We start from the raw sequence: 24,878 nt of genomic DNA on the forward strand, positions 1-24,878 counted from the left end.
TATAATTCGATGCGGCGGCGGGCTTGTCGCCAACAGTGTAATAACGGCGTGGCGACATAGAACATGCAGAAAATAACTATTTTATTTATTCACTTACGAAATTTTTAATTCATTTTGCCGATCTTCACCACATTGTAATTACTTGTAAAATGTTTCATTGAAAAATGAAACCATTCCATCAGTATTTTCATATGACTGTCGATCGTCAGTAAACCGACTTTACTTCGGTCCGCGGGCTATTTGGATTTGACGTCTGACTTTCAATCCGGAGGTCGCGGGTTCAAATCCTGGCTCGTACCAATGAGTTTTTCGGAACTTAGGTACGGAATATCACTTGATATTTACCTCTAGCTTCTCCAACCCAATGGCCAACGTACGTATATAAGGCACTGGAATGACGTACATATGAGTTCTAGAGGCACAGTGTACAATATTATGTAAAGTGTGTAATTGTTTAGACAGAAATAATAATTGTAATTTTAATGTTATGTATTGTAATTTTAATCTATTATGTTATGTATTTCTTTTTAATTTTCTTGCTTTGACATAGTGTGTAATTTTATTGTATTGTTTTTTTTTTTTTTGAATATGTTATTATTTTCTGTGATTATTTATGGGCATTAGTCTGAAATATATATTTTTTTGAATTGAAAATAAGCTAAATTAACATTATTATGCACCGTGTTTTTTTTATTTACGTTAATTTCAAGGGTGCGAGCTTAAATTAAGTAACTTTCTCAAAGACACCGGTATTCTAATTAACTCCATTTCGCAGATAATCAATATCTAATTTTTATCTTATAAGGCCTTTACGAACGTGGCTTAGGGCCTGTTTACATATTGATTTGTGTTAAGTATGAGTTAATACATTTGCTACTAAACGTAAATACTATCTCGGACGATTGATGTTCAAAATGACATTGATATGTCACAGTTTTCAATTGTTTCGTTGAGTTAAATGTAATGCCCGTGTTACAACAACGCTATATGCAACATTTAATTACTTTTTATAAAAATACAAATAATTAAAAAAATTAAAAAAAGTTTTTTTTTTATTTACTATGGCATATAGTTTCCTTAAACGTAATTCAATAAAAACACGGTGTATAGAGGGTTTATGATATGTATGTAGATAAAATAAATAAATACCATTACAATGAGCGAAAGTTATTCCCTTTATTCGCAGCGGCGACCAGCAGACGGTTATCGACGTCCGGCGCGATAGTCCGCTTCCTCTTTGTTTGTCAGAGTAGCGGGGCCACTAGTGCTTGGGCAATTTTATTTAAAGTTGTACAGTCAGCATCAAAAGTAGCGGATCAAACAACGCGTCAAAAGTATCTACAATTCTGTAACAGCTTAACAAAAAGTGATGCTTCTAAATGTAGAACAATTTAGACTGTAAAAGATATACTTTAGGACGCGAATTTTAGAGATTTACCCACATTTAAAAAAAATATCTGGAATATCAGATACTTTTGGTGCGTTGTTTCATCCGCTACTTTTGATGCTGACCGTACACGAAACTCAACTTCAACTACAACTTCAACTTTAAATTTGATTTGCTAAAAATGCACGTACATAATAGATGTTATGTTATTATCATACATAATAGATGTAGGTATCAGCGCATTCAGCCAGAAGGCATGCAAATCAGAAAATATAAAACATATTTACATAATTCAAACATATTTACAGATAAACAAATAACATACAATTCTTCATATTATAAGTATCTTTATGGTCACTCATTTTTCGAATTTGGGATTTTTCGTGTTACTTGACGACCGATCTGGACTAGTGGATAGTGAACCTGCCTATGAAGCCGATGGTCCCGGTAAGGGCATTTATTTGTGTGAATATCTGTATGATTCCTGAGTCATGTATGATTTTCTATGTATTTAAGTATTTGTATATATTATATATATCGTTGTCTGAGTACCCAAAACATAAACTTTCTTGAGCTTGGCGCGGGACTTAGTCAATTTGTGTAAGAATGTCCCTATAATATTTATTTATTATTCTCCTCTGAATCACGAGCTCTTTAGATTCTAATAAAAGTATAAAAAGAAATAAAAGTGTCCCAAAAAGTTCATACGTTAGCTACATTTTTCGTTCCTTCCATTCCGTTAACTGCATACAAAGTCTATAAAAAATGGTAACGGAACGGAAATAAAAATCTTGAAACATTTATATCAACTATTAGGATCCCGCCCAGAATAAAGTAGCTCTTCAAACCAACAAAATTATATCAAGAACCAAAGAACACATCGATATTTTTTTCATCTGTTAGGCTAAGATGGTCGGCTCTTTATGATTTGTTACCATGCCTGTCACGTTCTAACAAGCATAGTGACAAGTAATAAAAAAGGGACCATGCTGCCACCGCTGTGCCAAAAAAACAATGGACTCGTTCACTTAATGCCTTGCTAGCTTAACGCACACACAAAGTTTGTGTGAGAAGTGTGTCCACTATTTACTCCCACTTCCTCTATTATCACAAACTTTATTATTAGTACAGTTTTAATATGGATTGGTTACGTTTGCTGTTTTGTGCGGTTTTTCTTACATTGTGCGAAGCCGGTAACGAAACTGGGAGTACTTTTACTTATGAAAGTAAGTTTATTTTTTAAGTAGCTTTCTGTTTTGAGGCACGTGTAAAAAGTTAAGGAGTTTTAAGAAAGGCGTGTAAACAAATTTAGAACTTTGGCATGTACCTATTTCAGCTTAAATGTGTATGGAAGAGAAAGAATTGAGAGGGCATTTCAATTTTCTAGAGTTGTAGTACTTTATTTAGCATTCATAAGCGCATTGTAATTTAATGTTTAAAGATAAATTAAGTTTACTGATCACCCGTAAGAGCTGTCGTTGTAAATTGATTCTACTGTCTCGTACATAAGGCCGATATTTAAACGATAGATACAATAACAGCTTCCACAGGAAAATATAACTAAGTATGTAATAAATTATTACAATGTAATAATAGTATTAAGCAAACGCGGATCGGTCCGCGCGATCTTGCCAACTATTACATAAACCCTAGGGGTTTTCAATAGTGGCTTTTTGTGTTAAACCTTGTTTCAAAATTAATAGTTAATAAAAAAAATTAACTACTTTAATATTAAACTATATTTTTCTTCTCGTAGACTTTACAGTCTGCTTGAATTAAGATTTCGTATAGCAAACTATAATTGCGTACTTTTCACATGATAATTTAGGTATATACCTATGGGCTCCAACTCAACTATAAAATTCTTTTCGATACGCTGTAGTTAAGTATAAAAAAAATTACCAATCACGTGCCGCTGCGTTCCTATAGAAAAGCTAATCTCGGAGTTTATGTCTTTTTAGGGTTCCGTAGTCAACTAGGAACCCTTATAGTTTCGCCATGTCCGTCTGTCTGTCTGTCTGTCTGTCCGAGGCTTTGCTCTGTGGTCGTTAGTGCTAGAAAGCTGAAATTTGGCATGGATATATAAATCAATAAAGCCGACAAAGTCGTACAATAAAATCTAAATTTTTTTTTAGGGTATCTCCGCTACACGTAAAGTGGGGGTGAACATTTTTTTTTGCTTCAACCCTACAGTGTGGGATATCATTGGAAAAAAGGTGTTTCAAAACTAATAGGGGTCTTCAACAAACATTTCTTGATAAAGTGAATATATTCGGAGATAATTGCTCCGAAAGAAAAAAAAATGTGTGTCCCCCCCCTCTAACTTTTGAGCCATAGGTCCAAAAAATATGAAAAAAATCTTGGAAGTAGAGCTTAAGAAATATATATGTCATCTGTGGCATTTTCTATTTTTGTCTGTCATTCATTTTATTCCGCTAAGAGAGAAGCTTTGTAAAATTAACTGATTAAAAACCTATGAAGAAGAAATACCTTTATTCATTGTAGTCGCCGTGCAGGTCAGGATCTCGACGACTCAAATAAAACTTCGATTGATAATAAAGTGAAGTATAATCTAATAAAAGGTACTGGTTTAGGGTTCTTTCCAAAACGGTTCAACGTAGAAAGTGCGTGATGATAGTATGGAGTATGATGGAAGAGTGATTTGCAATATATGATCAGTACAAAAAGGTAGTTTAAATTTAGATGCTTCTAATTGGCCGCGATACAGAATATGCGGAGCGCTCCTATTGGAGGTCGGCACTCCTAATCCTTATTTTCGTTGACCTACAACTATGAAATTTCGCAAGTAATATCGTCTTATATAATACTACAAGATTTTCTTTCGCTTAAACCGCTGAATTGATTTAAATTGAATTTGGTATACAGATAGTTTGAGTCTGGGGAAAGGACTTAAGCGTACGATATTGAAAAGCCTCCGAATACTAGCCGAGCCCGACGGCTGCGTTTAGCTACTGCATTGATTTTTATACAATAATATTTAAGTTGCATTCGCAACATTCATATTTAAACTATTTAAAGCATCACTGGAATCCCCTGGAAGAGGCTCACAAGGTGGGCTTTCACTTGCGACTCTTAAAATATACGTTTCTTTACGGCCGTTTTTTTAAACGTTAAATTGGAATTTTGAATATTTTCACAGCTTGAAGAGCCTGTAGACCTGAATAGTTGGTTCACAAAACGCCGTATTTCATCAGCTGCAACGGCCACTATCAATGAATATTTGATTAGAGTAAAACCTGTCATAAATCCGTCAAATATAAATGACAAATGCAATAAGATTAAAACTATGGAAGGTAGGGGCAAGGAACAAAATCTCCTTAGGTAGAAATGTTGCAAAAGTGTCCAGCTGTCAGCTATAAATAATAGTTCCAAATCTCGCCAGAGTAGCGCTAGATTAGCTAAGAACCTAGGAGTTATTGACGGAGTGAAGTGCGCTGTCTATGATTAGATTTTTTTCTCAAGTATACGAGTATTGTAACGCCACCTATTTATGGTTTTTTGTTGTCCAAATTTTGAAGTTTATGTTCCTTGCCTCTATATTCCATAATTAAAACTCTGCTAATTTCAACTAAATCTGTTCAGCGCGAGAAAAACTTGTAAACGTTCCATTAAAACCACTTATAAACGTTCCGTAAAACTAATAATATTAAATGATATTAATAATAAATGAGCTACTTAAACTCAAGTCCAACCAATATCCATTAACAAAATAGCCTATAACTAGAACAAATTGGTACATTCCAGTTACGGAAAGATTTCTGAACTTGGAGCCTATTCTGTTATTTAAAATTGATACGCAATTATATATTTTTTATTAAATGTTTTGATTTATGGTTTGAAATGATCATACTATGTACTATACATGGTGGAAAAAAATGTATGATAAACTGAAGTAAATGTCATAAAAAGTGACCAAGGCCTCCAGTGCCCCAGGCTGGAAAATATTTTCTGCAAATAATGTAATTTGTTCTAGTACTTCTAATAAAACGTATGATACCTAGAGGGAAAGTGCCTTAAAAACCTTAAGCTAGCTCATTTTACTTAAAGGGAACATTGTTTTTTTTTTTTAAAGAAACAATCAAAATATCGGGAGCTCATAAACCATACAAATGGTAATCACGCTCAATATCCCAGTTGATACATACATACTTATATCGATAAGTACATACTTAATTACTCAGATACAAAATGATCAATCGTCACTCGTACGTATGTACCTAACATACGTACGAGTCAAAACCGGATTCGCCCTGAGAGTCGCGAAATTGGAATCTCGACACATTGCGAATTTCGAAGATATATTTTATAATATGTATGCTAGTTTTAAGATATTTATCTATGGGCCCATAGTTGTCTGAAAATAAAGATTTTCATAAATGACTCTCATAACTGAGGAACAAATATTTATTATAAACACACAAATAATAACCTTATCAGGATTCGAATCCGGGATCTCCTGTCACTACCGACTATACTTGCCGCGAAACTAACTCGTGATTGAGATCATAATACTACCTCCTTTACCCTTGTTAAGACCAACTAAGAGTGAAAGAGATGGCATTATGACCTGACTAGCCACTTAGTCTTTAGCTGTAAAAAACCATATCAAATTGATAAAACCGAATCGATCTCAAAAGATTTCCGAACTTGTCAGCCGTTACGATGAATAATTAAATAGATCTCGCTCGAAGGACCATTTGACCGTTAAATATTTAAACTAGGAACGGTTTCACAAACTTGAGCGCTTTTAAATGTTAAAATTAAATTTTAGGTTTAAACTAACTTAAACTTGTGGAAGGTTTATTGATATATTGATTTGGGACTCTCAGAGGCCTACCACGAATGTCGAAAATCGAAATTTCGTTATCTGCCTGCGTCGCTCTTGTATATACGAGCGGTAGTATTTCGAATTTATATTGGACTCCGCACGTTGAAATAGCATCCTAATATAAAGTTAGCTTTTAGGTTATTTGTTTGTGTAATAAGAATTATAGTTTTGATACTAGAAAATATTTTTGATTTTCTGTGCACACGTAAGTTACCTAAGTAAATAAATTAATATACGTTGACGTGCACTCAAAGTCAGCTCACGTAATTTCTACCTCTATGTAAAGTACAAGGACATATATATAGACATGTTTCGCCAAGATATTTTTATATAAATTTATTGACCAGTCATTCCACAGATTTCTTCTAAATATTAGTTTTCAGTAACTCGTTACATTCCAATGTTTTGATTTTATTGATATTTTCCAGAACTTCTAGTTTATCTGTTTCTTTACACACTTCTCCTGTTCATGAGATTCAGGTATTAATAAATTCACGTACTTAATCAAAGTTATAGGCCAATGTTAGAACTAGTACTTAAATATCAAAATATGAATAGAGCACCAACCTACTAAATTACTTACGACTTAAACATTGCAGTTTTTCGTTATACGACGCTTCACGTCGACTTCGCACATTATCGTAATTATTTATGAGCTTAAATAATAGTTTGCGCACCTCACTCGGTATAGTCATTATTAATATTATTTAAAATAAACCTCTTATAAACCGCGAACAATTTGAATGAATGACATAAATTGATAACAGACTTTTAGCTTTTTTTTTAAATCATAGACAATTGGTGATACAACATGGAAATATCTGTCAACAATATTTGGCTAGCCAGACTCTAGTGGCGCTGCCTACGCAGAGTTTCGCGTAATATTCCTTATTAATATCAAATTTGTATTTTTCGTAGAAATATAGATTGTATTTACAGTACTTCCCTTTTCCGTTACCATTTTTCATAGACTTTGTATGCTGATCACGGAATGGAAGAAACGAAATGCATAGAAATTTTAAGACACTTTTTTTTTCTCCTGTTTAGATCGAAGAAACTTGTGATTCTGAGTAGAATTAACATAAAAAAGTGTACTTTGCAACTATAAGTAAAATGATTCAGATACCAAGACTCGGATACCGGTTAAATTTCCAAACCGTTATGATGTACTTGGCGCAAAACCTTTTAACTTCGGTTTTGCTCGAAAACCCGTTATATTTAAACCGGTACTTATGAGAACATTTCTTGTCTAATTAACCGGTTTAGAGCAGTAAAAACCGGTTTCTTCTTATGTCGGTGTCTATGTTTAAGTGGCATACCACCAGGCCGGCCAGCCGTTTCGTCGTTCATCGAATAAACCGTTTTTTTAGGTTACAATGAAGATATTACAACGTTCGCGTTCTTATTAAAGTTGGAAGGAAAACCGAAATAAACCGGTTTTTACCGGTATTTTATAAACCATTTGCGAGCCTTATCAGATACCTTTTCGAATCTATATTTTTATGAAACCGGCCCCAGTCATTTCCAAGGAACTTCATAGGCATTATTACTAGCCGAAGTTTAAAATACAAGTTTAATGATTAAAGAGTTCCTTCCGATTTCGTTGCTCGCTTCAATCTTAATAACTTCAAGGATAATTTTGGCGTTTAACAGAAAATGGAATAAATTATGTACTTAGTTAATTATTATGTAATTAGTTAGTTACTTGGACGACCGGTCTGGCCTAGTGGGTAGTGACCCTGCCTACGAAGCTGATGGTCCCGGGTTCAAATCCTGGTAAGGGCATGTATTCGTTTGATGAGCATGGATATTTGTTCCTGAGTCATGGGTGTTTTCTATGTATTTAAGTATTTATAAATATTTATATATTATATATATCGTTGTCTAAGTACCCTCAACACAAGCCTTATTGAGCTTACTGTGGGACTTAGTCAATTTGTGTAATAATGTCCTATAATATTTATATTTATATTTTATTTTTATTTATAATCTGAACGTTATAGGAAATTTCTAGCAACAGCTCTATTACGGAACTGGAAACAAAGGACCAAGTTTCAGTTACTTGTGATTAGTTTGACCCGGGTACGTCCTTAAACTACGTCCAAAAGAGAGGTATGGGCATTGTGAATGTCATCTCGCTTTGTGTGGTAGGGCATAGCCAGTGGATGTCATTCCAGATCTAGAGCAGAGCCCAACTGGAGAAGTACCTCCACCTTACAGAAAACAGCAGCCAAATAACACTAGACCCTACTCATAGTGTTGTGTTCCTGCCGGTGAGTAAGGTTGCCAGAGCTCAACGAGGGGGGGCGGGTTTAGGGTCGGCAACGCGCATGTAACTCCTCTGGAGTTGCAGGCGTACATAGGCTACGGAGACTGCTTACCATCAGGCGGGCCGTGTGCTTGTTTGCCACCGACGTAGTATAAAAAAAAAATAGTTGAAATTGGATTGAGATTGGATAATATTAATAGAAAAGGCGTCCGTTAAGAGGGAAGTACTACTATACCACGTACTCGACAATACAAAAGAGAAAATGTTTTTCCACTACTAGATATTGTCCATTCTCCATGATGTTTGTCGTCAAGCTCACCATACTTGTTAACCTATCGAATGAGCTAATGCTTTTACGGATACTGGAAAGCGATATGTAAATATACTACATACCTATACGAGGCCTGGATGTTAGTGAGATGACGATATGAGTTGTGCTGGTGTCCGACTTTACTATCTACATATAACATGAGTATCACATGATTATCCACCTGGTTTCTTGAGCTTAATAGTCGCCTCCAAACCTCCCCTTATAGCGACCCCATTCCTCACACAAAGTTTACCTTAAGTTCATATTAGCCTCGCTGGATCACTGTTCACTCTGAGTACTGATAACGTTGGTCACAATATACAAGAGACACATCATTATTCTAATAACACCATAAGAACGTCCTTGACTTGATCTAAAAGCAAATATCACTGCCCGTAGATTTGTTCGCACACAACCTCCTTTTTCCTACTGTCGTTCTCATCTACCCTCTCAACTTCAGCCAAAAAATCCCAATAACCTAGAAGCGGTTATTTAACTTAAACGTGACTACTAGCGCCATCTACTCCATGACGTTGGCAAATATTAGCCGGTTCGCAATACGTTCGCGACAATGTTTTAGTATGTTATTGACACAATGAAAAACTAGGTTTATAGGTTTTTCTAATTTTTTTCAAAATTTGCTATTTGTTAATTTATTAATTGGAAAGCTATAAACCTAAAATATATTATGCTGAAGCGATCGACATCAAAATCAAAGTGATTTAGTTTGAGGAAACCATATTCTTCCGAAATGGAATTTCATAGAAAAAGTACCGTTATTTCTTTAGGATCGCAAAGCTATTCTTCCCTCTCAATTTTGACATTAAAAGTTTCAATACTGTTCATTATATTGTTGTTAATTTTTTCTTAAGATAGACAATTAAAAAATATATTTTTAAAGCATATATTAAGCTTGTCAAATAGTAACTCCTAGGTACAGTCACGGTATTAATTATCGGCACGGACAAACTGCTTAAAAATATGTACACACTACTTTAATGAGCAATTAGGTTTATACATATTTTTGGCACTGTACCATTATTTTTTTGGCTAACAGTTTTAAGAGGAAAAAACGGCTTATTGAATTTAACGAAGTAACTGTATTTTTTCTATGAAATTCCATTTTAGGAGAATATAAATATAAATAAATATAAATATTATAGGATATTATTACACAAATTGACTAAGTCCCACAGTAAGCTCAATAAGGCTTGTGTTGAGGGTACTTAGACAACGATATATAATGTTTAAAACGTTTTCCACTTACTAAATCTTAACAAATCACTCTGATTTTGATGTCGATCGCTTCAGCAAAAATAAGTTCTAGGTTTATACGTTTCGCTTTTTAAATTTTTTTGTTTTGCAAAATTTGAAAAAAAGGAAAATCTGATACCCTAGTTTTTCATCGTGTCAATAACACACTAAAAAATCATGGAGAATGGAAAATGCTTAAAGTGGAAAAACGGTTTTCTCATTTTGTATCGATCACGTAGTAAAGTATACTTCCCTCTTAAGCTCTTACGAGTAACTACTAACCCCCTTATTCATAAACGTCTACTAAAGTTACGATGCCGCTAATAATCGTTTGTTTCTTTCTGATTTATTGGTATGATGGAAAGGGACAAACGATTATTAGCGGCAGGGGGTTAGTTACTTAATTTGAGACCAGTCTCAAACTAACCAAAGCTTGTATTATATATTTATTTGTGGAGGATTTTCCCCAAATATTGATAGATATAGATACATAGAATACTCTTTACAACCACACCTCATTAAAGCAAGAAATATTACTTTGCTAATCCGCGAGAAAATAACGTGCTAGTCAATCACTTCTAACCCGTTATACTTACTTGCGTATTTTTACATGTAATTAATGTTCCCACCCTCCCACCGCAAAAATTAATACGCAAATAAATATAATAACCCACCACCAAAAGTACAAAACTCGACATGTGTTTCGCCTCTCTACGAGGCATCCTCAGGAGATGCTGGAGCCACCAGCCACCACCACCACCAGGTATACCAACCAGGTATAAGGAGCATGTTGCATCATACAGACACAACCATCCAGAAAAGTCTAATTTTGCGAAGCACTTTCTCCAGCATCTCCTGAGGATGCCTCGTAGAGAGGCAAAACACGTGTTTTTGAGTTTGAGTTGAGTTTTGTACTTTTGGTGGTGGGTTGTTATATTTATTTGCGTATTTATTTTTGCGGTGGGAGGGTGGGAACATTCATTGCATGTAAAAATACGCAAGTAAATATAACGGGTTAGCACTGATAGAGTAGCACGTTATTTTCTCGCGGATTAGCAAAGTAATATTTCTTGCTTTAACTAGCATGGATTAACGCCTGATTCTATTAATTAGCCACACCTCAGTAAAAGATACAGCTCAAAGAAAAACAATTGATTCATAATAGAGGCAGAATACAGGCAGTCTTATTGCTAATGAGCGATCACGGCCAGACAACATTTGGGGTTATTGATTATATTTATTTTTAATTTTCAGTGCTGGCGAAATGCAAAGAGCACATATGCAAACACGGCTACAAGTACGAAACATTCTACAAAATCGACGCCGAAGACCGTGAACATGTGATATCTGACGCGAGCGTAGCGCTGGAGATGCACATAGCCATCCTGGCGGCTAATAATGGGCATATTCTACTTTCTACTAAAGCTAATCCTACTGTGACGGATCCGGTATATGAAATAGGTAAGTCGAATCATTGTCACCTTAGAAACCTACGGCAGCATTCAGTGTTGGCCGAACGTTAATTAGAATTGAACATATTGAAAATTATCCATTACAAATTGAACCGCAAAACTGTAACCGTCCATTACGGTTTATGGTTCAATTTGTAATGATTCATTTTCAATATGTTCAATTCTAATTAACGTTCGGCCAACGCTGGTTACATTTTTGTCGCCTGTCACTTTTGCACTTACATATATGGAAGGTGGAGTAAGGAAAGAAATCTCCATATACCAAAAAGTGTCATCAAAAGACCTTAAATAGGTGGCGCTACAATACCTAGAGTACTTAAACAAAAAATCAAATCATAGACAACGCACTTCACTCCATTAATAACGCCTAGGTTCTTAGCTACTCTAGCGCTTCTCTGGAGAGATTTGGAACTATTATTTATAGCTGACAGCTGGACACTTTTGCAACAGTTCTATCATAAGAGATTTCTCTCCTCTTAAATCCACACTCCATACTTACATACTTGAGTTAAGTGTCTTGGGGGATCGGAGGTCTTCTTGTAAAACACCGATGAGGTATTTACTTTATTCGACTTTACAGTTAAGTGCTTAATTTAATATAGTCTAGAAGCGCGAAAGTGTAACGGTACATCAAGCAAATTGGAGCTCCATAAAACAAAAAATATTACTGTGTTAATCCGCGAAAAGATAACATACTCCTGGGGATGCAGGCGAAACACGTGTCGGGTTTTCTAATTTTGGTGGTGGGTTGTTATATTTATTTACATCACACTTGCTCGAAAAAGATCTTATTACATGCAGGTGTGCTGAAGGACGAAGGCCTATTTAGTTCCCGCGGGAGTTATGGATTGTGAAAAAAAGCTATAGCTCCCTAGGGAGTTATAGTTTTTTTTTAATTATGTCACTTATTCCTACAAACCAAGTAGCATAAATGAGTTTTACTTTTAAAATACTGCCGTTTATAATTTAATATTTTTGTTTATATTTAAAATCATTTAATTTGATTAATTTAACAGCCGTTTAAAATATTTTTACATAAGTTTCAATCGTGGCTGAATGCCGAATAGGTCTGTGCCTTCGATGCATCACCTGCCAAGAAATTACAAAATGGCGGACGAATAATTGAAATGTCACCGTATTTAAGAATTATTTCGCTTAAAATTTAGTTTTTTCTTCCCAAGTGTGATGAAAAACATTGTGCGTAACTCCGGGGGTAAGAATATTGCAAACTCGGGTCCTTAATTCTCTCCAGCCTCCGACTGTCGGGAATTACCACCCTCGTTGCAAATTCATCCAAAATTTCACTTACCCCCCTCGTTGCACAATGTACTATTTTGTGGTGGGAGGGTGGGAGCAATAATGGCATGTGAAAATACGCAAGTAAGTATAACGGGTTAGCACTGATTGACTAGCACGTTATCTTTTCACGGATTAGCAAAGTAATATTTTTTTGTTTTATTAAGTTTGGATTTCCTCAAAGTAACGCCTGATTTTATTCATTATTTGGAGCTCACGTGTAACCGTGTCGCTGAATCGTGGCTGAAATCCGAGTCGCTGAAAACTGACTCTGACGGCTTGAAGTTGCTGCTTATATTCATCCCGAAAGCGTGGGAATGATGTGGGGATGCGTGGTCTTGAGTCACGTAGGCTATGAGAAGTTACTGGAGTTTTGTGCTGTCGCTACCATTAAGATAACGAAGGGTCTCCGGAATTCATGGGAACGGCATTAACAACAATAAAATAGGTAATGGATTGCATACGCCTGCACTTGTGTCAGAGGTTGAGAGTAGGTACATGTGTTCATCCCATTAGGTTCGTCTGCATTCCTCTGATCGGCGCCTAAGATAATCCTTGATGTGTTGCCATCAGTGTGTTGCTGGAGGTCGGGGGTAGGTGCGTAACGTCCATCATATAATGTATATCATATATATTTTTTAGTTTTATCATTCTCTTATTTTAGAAGTTACAGGGGTGGTGGACACATTTTACCACTTTGGAAGTGTCTCTCGCGCAAACTGTTCAGTTTAGAAAAAAATGATATTAGAAACCTCAATATCATTTTTGGAGACCTATCCATAGATACCCCACACGTATGGGTTTGATGAAAAAACAATTTTTGAGTTTCAGTTCTACTTCTAAGTATGGGGAACCCCCAAAATGTATTGTTTTTTTTTTCTATTTTTGTGTGAAAATCTTAATGCGTTTCACAGAATACATTTATTTACCAAACTTTAACAGTATAGTTCTTTATAGTTTCGGGAAAAAGTGGCTGTGACATAAACGTACAGACGGACATGACGAATCCATAAGGGTTCCGTTTTTTTCCATTTGGCTACGGAACCCTAAAAATCAGTAACTATTCTTATAAAAGCAAAAGAATGTAAATGATAGTAATATGATTTATAATTATTACATATTTGCCGTGACTTCTTTTTCAAAACCGTTTTTCAAAAAAAAGGCACGTCAAGATTGTTTACCTTTTTTCTAATATCAAAATCGCTTAGGTACCTTCTTTCTAATGCTAAAAAATAATAATTATAAAGACGCTACCACTCTCTCCAGAAGAGCGAAGAAGAAAACTTTCGCACGATGATCACCGACAACCGATAGGACAGTGCACCATCAGATGAACAAAACTTAAAAACACTCGAATAAAAACTTTGCTCTCTAGTTGCATACATATCAGTTATTTATTGTTGTATTGGCTTAGTTAAACTAACAACTAGCCACTCGGGTATAAATTACCGAACAGCTATTACCGAAGTTCACGAGTTATCAAATTAGGCTGCAATAGCTCCAACGGGACACCAAACTAATTTGCGTGATTGTTGTTTAGATCTCGATTTTAGATGGTAAAATTAATACAAATTAATTAGTAGGTACTAAATTCTATTAAAATTACTATCACAGTGTGATTATCATAACATAAATTACTTGTCGTGGAGGCGTTTTTGGTCTTCATATGCATAGTTCCATTTCACCAAAATTAAATATCATGAAGAGGATATACTCGTATCAGCTGAGCCCCTTTTCAGATTTGAGGTTTTTAGGTAAATATCTCTGTCGCGTTAACGGGGACTGCCCTTAAAATGAGTGCGATAAGGACAATTGCAGTTTAGGTGAAAAATCCTTAAAATCGAGGTTTTGTTATCGACATTTTTCTTCTCCAAAATTTTACCAATCGTAACGAAATTTTGGAAACACAATGAGAAAGAAATTATCTGTGTGTAGCTTTTTTTATTGTTAGCGATTTTGTATGCTAGGCGTCTGTTGACAGCGCATTTATTTGGCTGCTTTTAGCACTGTTTGCAGTAACCTAGTTCTTCTAAAAACAAGAATATCGAAAACAGCAAAACGTACAGATACAGATACTGGCAATATAGAAATTTTGAAAAATAATTTATTCATGTAGGGCCAAAATCTAGATAGGAGCTCAACGAGCGGGGGAGGGATTTAGACTCCTCTGGCGTTGCAGGTGTATATAGGCTATGGAGTCTGCTTACCATCAGATGGGCTGTATGCTTGCTTGCTACCGCCGTAGTATAAGAAAAAAGAAAATGTCGAGAACGTTTTTATGGAGAGTTGATCACTAAAAAGTACCCTATACTCTGTATCTTTAGATTTTTAAATAAAAGTGAACAAAATCTACCCTCAAATGGCTCCTCAAGCCAGTTAAGGACATGTTGGCCGAACGTTAATTAGAATTGAAAATATTGAAAATTAACTATTACAAATTGAACCGCAATCTGTAAGGGACGGTGACGATCAAATAATGTAAGTTAAAGTCAGGTCAGACAAGTGGTTTTGTATTTGGTTTGTTAACCAACAAATGTTATAACTACCCGAAAATTTACAAATTGTTTGTTTACTTTTATTTAAATACCTAAATATACAGAGTATAAGTGCAAATGCTTCTAACATTTGAGGATTCCGTCAACTCATTATAGAATCCATTAAATTATCGATAAGAACATAGATATAGGTACCTACATTACCTACAGGTACAAGTTGACGATGTTTCATTTACAGTTGTCGGTGGAGGAGGCAACAAGTTTACGGAGCTGCGAAGAAACTTGAGACGCAACGGAAAAATCTCGAAGCCGACCGTCGGTATACTCTCTGCCATAGAATTTAGACCATTCTTCATCAGAATCACTACAGGTAACTTTGGTTAATTATTGCTTATGGTATGTCCAAGGGCCCATTTCTCGAACGGTATCAGACTAATATTATTAATGTGTTTCCATGGTAACTAATACGATTTGACAGTTCGTGGACTAATAATATTACTCTAATACCGTTCGACAAATGGGGCCCATTTGTCGAACGGTATTAGATCTAGCAAATGCGCAGTCAATGTGCAAACATGTTCTCGCTTTGGTGTTTGTTTATACACAGTAGGCTCGAGTAACCCGACAGATTTAAACCACGCATTCCTAAGTTCTTAAAGAGCAAAAAATTTAATATAACTTTTGGTTAATTCGGCAAAAAAAATGTTTGCGTGTTTGTGCACTTATCTATGCACGACATGTTATTTCTATTTACATCTTGGTGAAAACAAACTGACAACCAGTAAGTAAAGTTTTGTTTATTTATATACGGAAAATTTTGACAATTTCCTGTAAAACTTTAATGCCTGTCAGTAGGTATGTCTAAACCAAATCACATAGTGGCAGCATCGCATCCTAAGACGCGTTGACACTGAGTTATTACAGAAACAAATTTTGACAATAATTGTCATTATGAATTGACAACAATGAAATTCTGTCACTGGTTATTTATTTTATTTTTTTATTTATTTTTTTATTCTTTACTGTATTTTATGTTTTCTTTTACACCTTTTATTATGTGCATTGTAATTTTTTTTTGCCTGCCAAATAAAGAATTTATTAATTATTATTATTATCTCTAAAACAAGACCGAATTCAGAAAACCTTGTATGAGATTTTAGTCTCTAAATAAGGTCAAGAATAAACCTTTAAAATCTGTCGGGTTATTCGAGCCCACTGCGTATATTTATAAAACAAGAGAGAAACGTTTTCTTCGAGAATTATGTTATAGGGAGCGTGCATTAACTGTAGGAGGCAGCACAGGAGCTGTCAGATTTTTGGCGCGTGGCGTAAATGTGATGTTTATTGTTCCGATGTAGCCCACAAGATGGCAGAACCTACTATGCACAAGAAAACACGTGACGTGTAAATGTACATGTTTATGGTTCCGATTCAGGCCACAAGATGGCAGACCCTCCAACGCGCACGGTCCCTATTAGGAATTTAGGAACCACAAGAGGCGCGTAGCTTATCTTTGAGCTTCTTAAATCCTAATAACTGTTCGTGCGAATTGCGAGGCCGCGTTGTTCGCATCACTGTTTGCATGAATGTAGTTGGAATAAAATTTTATTAGATTCTCGATACTTAGATTGCTAACCCTAATGACAGCACCTAAAAACATGCATTAAAGTCAGTTTTTAGAACAATTGTAACCAACACTGTTCTGTTCTACCTTAGAGTTGGCGTTAAAATATTGCATATACTTTGAGAAAATTCGCCCCAAGCTGCATGCTATGTATGATGAACCGTCGTGGACGTCAGCTGCCGCTCCGTTGATGGGTTGAGAAATAAGCGCTTTACCTTTTATGATAGCAATAACAAATCATGAAACTGCATGTAGCATTTTACAGTTCAAACGCCTGAAACGCCATAAACGGATTACGCAATTGACACATTACGCATACTTTGCGGACATAAAGTGGTAAGACGCGTATTTTTTACATGCTCATGTCATCAACTGACGGTGTTTCCACTGCGATACAACCGACTGTTTTTTTTTTTAATTTATGGTAACATCTAAACTATCATGTGACATCTGACGAAATATGCTCCTGGCCCATGGTCTATATACGAATACAGAGGACCAGGCTGCGTAACCAACGTGCAAATCGCTTACGCTCCGTAGCAATATATAGGGTGATTTCTGGATCGTGATCCAGAACCACTTTTTCTAAATCTATAAATGATTCACATTATCATACGGTAGTATTTGATTTAAAGATAATTCGTTTTTTTTTTTTTTCAAGTAAAATTAATCCTATATGAAGTAATCATGATCACCCTTTGACTTTTGACATACGCTGTATGGAAAGCGACAAGACGTCACATTGAGTAGGGTGACCAAATTGTATGCAAAAATGTTTTTTTCTACTTGTCATGTGAAAAATTATTGGTGATAATAAAACAACAACAACATTAGATTCATCTTTGAGTTCTGTGTGATGTCTTGTTCTCTTGCTCCACGACCCCGAAATCACCCTGTAGAGACACAAAGCGTTTCGTTGTCGAAGCGATAGCGATTATCACCTTGGCTAGGCCGGCTGGTCCGTTTCCAGTCTTGGTAATTTTTCTTTCGTAAATGACATCTACATATTTCATTTCATTCATTTATATACTTAGTAGTATTTATACTTGAAATAACATATTAAGAATCTTTTCGTAAAATAACTTATTTTGTTCCCTATTAGCAAATATAAGGACTTTTATTTCAGATGGCGCTGTACAATTTGGCAAAGAAGGTGATAAGCCTCTCTTGGACTATTACGACAACAACCCCCTTGCCATTCGCTACTTCAGCTTCGCTGCTTGGAACGGGGTTGAAGCTAAATTCTGCTATGACTGCCCACCAAAGGGGACTAACAGTTCGTACCTAATATCAGTAATTTCCTGCGTACTCTTTGCAAAAAACTATATTTCACATACTTTTTAATCGACTTCACGATAAAGATCGCATTTTTTGTGTGTATGTTACCTTCAAAATAGTTACAGATGAAAAACACCCCCATACAACTAAAGTTCGCCGGACGATATCGGTCCGTTAGTTATTCGCAAATGTCAGCTTTTGCGAATAACTGACAGGCCGATATCGTCCGGTAAACTGGTATTTTCTTTCTAATCGAACCACATGAGTTAACAATGTGTTGACGTATTTAGGATTTAGGTTTGCACCGACTTCAAACACATCAGCTGCTAGCGTATATAAAAAGGGTTAATATTTTATTTTATGCTTTTTGAAGTGGTTTTTCTTTTTTAAAGGTTTTTCATATTTAATACGTCGAAGATTACGAGGTTTACTTTTAAAACAACGTAGTTCCATCGTATATTCCACCCAAAGAAACTCTAGTCCTACATCAGACAGCCCGTGCCTTGAGTGCGACTCCATGTATCAAGCGCGACTAAAAGTATGGAGACACGCGCGACAGCGCAAGTCATGCTAAGTGGTCTGGCGTGGCGTGACATTTAACCATAAAGAGTGGTAGAAAAGTAGGAAGGTCATAACGTATGTAAGTAAGTCTTTATTTTCACTATATATTTTATTATGATTCCCTAGGTTCAACTACAAATTCCGAAGCCGTGGACCCCCTAATGTCAAACGCAGACAAACTCAAGGCTGCACTTCTTCAAGACCGCGCCCCGCACCTCCCGCCTGCGTCCCCCGTCACAATAAGGCTTGGCTTTAAGATTACCAGCCTTAAGTACAGCCCGTTCACTTCCAAAATGTTTACCGGAGTGGCTATAGTGGCGGTAAGTCCTGGTCGTTCTTGGTAACAGGGGATTGGTATTTTTTATCCATCAGCGGTTTTGTCCATACTATGCAAGTGGCTAACAAATAAGCGACCCGTCTGGTGGTAAGTGATTATGGTAGCCTATGAAAACCTGCAACTCCAGAAGTACCTATTTTTAGGGTATTGCCGAACCTTTCGACTGCTTTTCCACGGAGGTGGAAATGAGTGGAGAGGAGACAGTAACAATAACAATCCGCTAGATTACAACCAATACTAATGGTCAATTCCTGCACGTCTCCTCTCATCTCCGCTGATCTCCGCCTAAGTGGAAAGGCAGTCTTAGAAATCTGTACAGTATGAGCACACTCCTTTTTTGAAGAGTCTCATAGTGTTATTCTGTTATCCCTCGATAAAAGTTCGCCATGTGTGTGAATCTACTATTCTTTCGATCCATTCGTCTTTCTCTAATTTCTTCACCACACCCTTCACGAAGGCCCTGACCTATAGGTCATACACTAGTAAGCTAGTATTGTAATTATCGCACTTGTTTCAGAGTTGGGTGGATGACAGCATGGCGTGGAATCCAGATAAGTTCAACAATATCACTAAGTTGACCTTCAGCGACGGACAAATATGGCGCCCTACGTTTTTCCTTTTCAAGTAAATAGTATTATTCTTCACAGAGTCTCAAAATACAATTTTAAAGGCTCATATACAAATAATATTTATGTGTATATGACTCATATTGTAGGCAGGATCACCTTTGGATAAAAATGGTTTTAATGTTGTTGATTGATCATGATTCAGTCATGCTTAGTTTTATAAATAAAATAGTGTCCTCCGTTTGATAGTTTTGTAAAAATTTTGCACAAACATTTTTGGACAGTCACAAAACTGTCCCATAAATATTGTATGGAAAACTAAATACCATATATTATTTATATCAATAGTGATTCTAAGAAGATAATAACCAAAATGCCACCAAAGATTAATATAATATATATCATAATATCTTTTCAGTTCGGAAGACCAAGGATCCGTAGACATTGACAATCCTGGTCCCATCACAATGGTGAACAGCGGCGAAGCAACCTACTACTTCCAAACTCATCTCACCAGTTGGTGCTTTAATTACGCCAGAACAACTAATAAGTAAGTATTCACCTATATCTTTCTACTTCTTATGTCTTACGGTATCCGCAATGACGACTCCATCGGCAGCTCTTATCCGGATTATGCAACGTTAGAATATGGCTTGTTTTGAAGATGCAATCACACGATGGTCACTGGAGTTGTCCAGCCCAGTTGCAAGTATATGTGTAGGAGGACTTAGGTCGCCTCTACACTTACACAGTATATCTATCTACACCAACATTACATTACTTAAAGCAGGACATTCAAATCTGTTTAAAGTGCAAAATTGTTTTAACCCTTGGAGTAGCAGGCCGTCGACTCCCGACCGATTATGTCATTTAAATTTCAAATTTAATTAGATGAAATAAAATCAAAATTCCAATAACTCAAAAACGACACATGGCACTTGAAGAGTTAATGTAAAATTGTTTTAAAATAGGCAAGATTAATGTCATGCCACTGGTTACTCGAGCCCTTCATTTAAACATAAATAATAGCCCGTTGCTGGACAAATGCTTCCTCTAATGACATTTACATATTTAGGTACAATGACTAGTTTTGTGTTGTTCTAATCCAATGTTTCCATCGATCGTGAACAGCGTTTGTCCTTGTAAGTAGTTTTTCTACGCTGCGTCTTCTGGAATTAGATCACCATTGCCACCACTTCATCCTTCTTTCTGAAATCGGTTAAAAAGCCTTTACTGAATACCTAATGTCTCAGCTTCCACAGTGATTGAACGAAAAGAGTCATTTTGTAAGATACTCGTGCTGATCAAAACATACTGTTCTTTTCAGCTGGCCTCACAACGACTATCATTGCTCCATAGTTATCGCTCCGTGGGAGCCACATGAGAAGATTACCCTCGAGCAAATCAGTCATTCGGATGAGAAGATGGCTATTGTAAGTACTTTTAGAGTCCTCATATTACGGGTCTTTAAATCATTGTTTAATCATTGCTCGGGAGCCAGAATCAGCCCGCGAGCTTGCGGATTCGGCCCACAAAAATAGCCAAAATTCCTACAAACTGTTTCGCGAAAAGGAAGGAAAGCCTGGCCATGGTATTCGGTTCAAAAAGATTAAAGCTATCTGCCTTATATGAATTGGTTTCATGAAGATATTAGTCTAAAGGTGTACATTGCTGGACGCAGGCTAGCAGATCGTGCTTCTTAATAAGGACATTCTGTACTGCAGTCGAATGCGTTCGCACCAATATTAAAGTACACACAAATATCAAGAGATATTTATTTTAGTCTTAATAGCTCTAAATAGTTTGCAGAAAGCAGCAAAGTCATCCCCAACGAATGGAGCATCGAATGGAAGCAAGGAGTGGTAGAACCGTCCGCATGGCACACCATCTTCACGGCAAATGACAATGACACCAATCAGAGTGACCGGTTTCTGGTCAACATCGCTTTGAGAAGAAGGGCTACGGCGTTCAATGTTGTGTTCTATACACCCTTAATAGGTAAGAGAGGACTTAAGGCTTCCTACTCTCTTAGTACCTACTTGACATCGACACGAACCAGAGCGACCGGTTTCTGGTCAACATCGCGTTGAAGAGGACTACGGCGTTCAATGTTGTGTTTTATACACCGTTGCTGGGTGAATCAGTAAGAGATTTGATATTTCCTTATCTAAGCATGTTCCCGGTTGCAGCTGAAAGCCCAAGATACGTTCAACCTTGGCCCTCCTGAACGATTTCCTTCACCAAAAACGCGGTAGCTATCATTATTTTTAATCGTACTTTTCCGTTAAACTTAATGTAGGACAAAGTCATGGTTTACGCTCTTTATTGAACTGACCACTTTAGATACAAATGCATAAGGTTCATCTATCGTATAGGTAGGTGTCTATAGTATAGGTGGAAGCGCTAGTGGCCTAGCGTGCGACTTGCAATCTGGAGGTGGCAGGTTCAAACCCCGGCTCGTACCAATGAGTTTTTCTGAACTTATTATGAAATGTCATTTGATATTTACCAGTCGATTTTCGGTGAAGGAAAACATCGTGAGAAAACCGGGCTAATCCCAACAAGGCCTAGTTTACCCTCTTGGTTGGAAGGTCAGATGGCAGTCGCGTTCGTAAAAACTAGTGCCTACGTGATTAGTTTTCAAGCGGACCCCAGGCTCCCATGAGCCGTGGCAAAATGCAGGGACAACGCGAGGAAGAAGAAGATTAATCTAAGTATGTTTAGTTGAGTGTTGGTGATAGTAGGTACTAATAATAAGAAATGGGGCTCACAATGCATTCACTTCCAGATTTGAAGCTCTGTTTAGTCCAAGCTAAGCGCATTGGTTAAAACAAATGTATGGCGGCTGCTTTCAATAATTAGCGTGCATGCTCGGAGCGGGCCTTCGGGTAAACTAAATTATGATGTTGAATGTAAACATTTTTGTTCTAGTTCTCGTCTTGTTCGTGCTCATGTCCTTCTGGAGTGAACCACTGCAGATGTCCCGCGTGTGGTTCTACGCTGGTTCTACAGTTGTCATATGTGTGGGACTGTGCTACGTCGACTACTTGGTGCCAATACATACCGTGCCTACTATACGTAAGTTTAAAGCGATATTTATTATAACTGACCTAATTGTGAACCTTGACTTCTAGAGCGAGTCTTTTCAAAATTTCATCGAGCGCCTAAAAATTAGAAATAGTTCTAGCTGCGATCTGTGAGGCTTTGCTTACTACGTGAATAATTTAAGGCTACTTAATGCATACAGCCAAAATCTTTTTGACATCCGAGTTTCTACTTCCAGACTTTTTTTTTTCAGTGGTCCTGTACGTGACTGTATTGGGTGGTGTTTTGCTAGCGCTAATGCTGCAGGTTCTTCTGATGACCTCAACAGCAGACAAACTCTGCCAGACTCACTCAGTGCAATGGCTGCTCCGTTCCAAGATGTTTAGGATATTGTTCTTCTTGCCTCCTGCTAAGGTTAGTTGTAACTACAAGATTCTATTGATGACCCGCAATGGCTTCTACAGTCCAGGATTTACAGAATTTTTATTCTTACCTCTTATTAAGGTGAATAATAAGATAATAGCTGAATTAGCTGATCACCGTAGATAAAGAATATAGTATTACGATAGCACCACTGTTTATACAGGACTAGTTATTAGGGAATAAATTAGTCTAAGTCTACTCGCCAAAGGTACTTTTACTCATCCAATCCAGTCCCAGCCCCTAAAGTCTGATTTCACTAAAAACCCAGCTAAAACTTCTTACTAATATCTTCCTTACTCTATATTTCCTAGCATTTTTAAAAGTATTATGGCAGGTTTTAATGGACTGACTTTTATGCAGAGCGCTGACAACTACGACAGAATAAACGAGGCATACTCCGGCGAAGAAGACGAGGTGACGCCCCCCAGAAACGGAAACATTCCAGAAATGGAGACGGAGACGCCAACGCCGACCGAAAGAGACGAGGTCGCTGCGGCGTTGGACTGGTTTCTGTTTCTCGTCTACTCTCTAGTTATAGCTGTTATGTTGGCTATGCATTTTTAAACGTTTAGATGAGCATGACCTTCAAATTTTATAGTGTTTTTTTGATGACCTAATTAGTAATTACAAGCTTTTATTTACTTTCACCTGACCATTGTCTGTTTGTAATCAAATCTTGCAAATTAAATTTGATCCACTTCCCGATTTCCGATTAAGCTGAAAATTTGCATACATATGTAAGTCGGGTGACAATGTAATATTATTGTACCATCGAGCTGATCTGATGATGGAGACAAGAGGTGGACATAGGAACTCTGTGATAAAACAACGCAACCTAATTGTGTTTGGGGTTTTTAGAATTTGCTCGATGAGTATTAGTTGCCTGTGGAAAGAAAAGTACAGTCAGCGATAAAAGCTTGTACCAAAAATGACATTTTTGCCAAAAACTTATTACTAACTGCCGCAATAAAGATGGGTCCTCCTCATATTTTCATTTACTTGTTTACAATCTAAAGAATAGGTGCTTCGGTATGTATTACAATCATCATTATTATATGTATGGACCAGGTGCCCATTTCTCAAATGGTATTAGTCTAATATTATTAGTGTGTTGCTATGGTAATCCATACGACTTGACAGGGGCCCATTTCTCGACCGGTATTAGACTAATATTATTAGTGCACGAACTGTCAAGTCGTATGGGTTACCATGGCAACACACTAATAATAGTGGACTAATACCGTTCGAGAAATGGGGCCCAATTCATGGAATAATAATATTAGTCTAAGACCGTTCGAGAAATGGGCCCCAGCTTAATGACAGAATGATTTAGGTCTTCTTCTTCTAATTTCCGGGGGCCCTTGTGGATACACTTCGACCCATAGGGATCTTTTGTGTAGTTGCCCCCTAAGGAAAGACCCATTAGCTACTCAAGAGCTTTTTTGACCATTTCCATGTGCCGGATGATGGAGCTTATGGGTAGCCTTTTGAATTCCTTTGGTTCCAGATAGCCTGCTCCAAAGTCCTTCATTCTTTGTCTGGCGAGGGCGTGACATTCACACATTAGGTGTATTACTGTCTCTTCCTCTTCGCCACACATTCGACAATCGGTGTTGTCGGAGTGTCCCATCCTGGCCAAAACCCCTTTGACCCCCGTAAACACCCCTGTTATAATTTGGAGTTGTCTCCTGCTAAGTTTCCATAGCTTTTTG

The 24,878-nt window shown here is 36.8% G+C and overlaps 1 protein-coding gene across 1 annotated transcript; it reads left to right on the forward strand.

Moving 5' to 3' along the window:
• The first annotated feature begins 2,478 nt into the window (after positions 1-2,478).
• LOC133516553 (5-hydroxytryptamine receptor 3A) lies at positions 2,479-24,160 on the forward strand. The gene is made up of 12 exons (XM_061849544.1): positions 2,479-2,613; positions 11,324-11,530; positions 15,571-15,702; positions 18,083-18,232; positions 18,922-19,115; positions 19,650-19,756; positions 20,117-20,248; positions 21,026-21,131; positions 21,501-21,696; positions 22,630-22,776; positions 22,997-23,157; positions 23,527-24,160. The coding sequence occupies exons 1-12, from the start codon at positions 2,526-2,528 to the stop codon at positions 23,728-23,730; spliced, it is 1,824 nt and encodes a 607-aa protein (XP_061705528.1). The 5' UTR covers positions 2,479-2,525; the 3' UTR covers positions 23,731-24,160.
• The last annotated feature ends 718 nt before the right edge of the window (positions 24,161-24,878 follow it).

Source organism: Cydia pomonella, chromosome 3 (assembly GCF_033807575.1).
Source record: "Cydia pomonella isolate Wapato2018A chromosome 3, ilCydPomo1, whole genome shotgun sequence".
Lineage (NCBI taxonomy): Eukaryota > Metazoa > Arthropoda > Insecta > Lepidoptera > Tortricidae > Cydia > Cydia pomonella.

Excerpts from the sequence above, each read along its gene's own strand:
- LOC133516553 (XM_061849544.1), top strand. The coding sequence starts at position 2,526 with ATGGATTGGTTACGTTTGCTGTTTTGTGCGGTTTTTCTTACATTGTGC. Across the intron at positions 19,116-19,649 it reads CCGGAGTGGCTATAGTGGCG|AGTTGGGTGGATGACAGCAT; the intron begins GTAAGTCCTGGT and ends CACTTGTTTCAG. Across the intron at positions 19,757-20,116 it reads CCTACGTTTTTCCTTTTCAA|TTCGGAAGACCAAGGATCCG; the intron begins GTAAATAGTATT and ends ATATCTTTTCAG.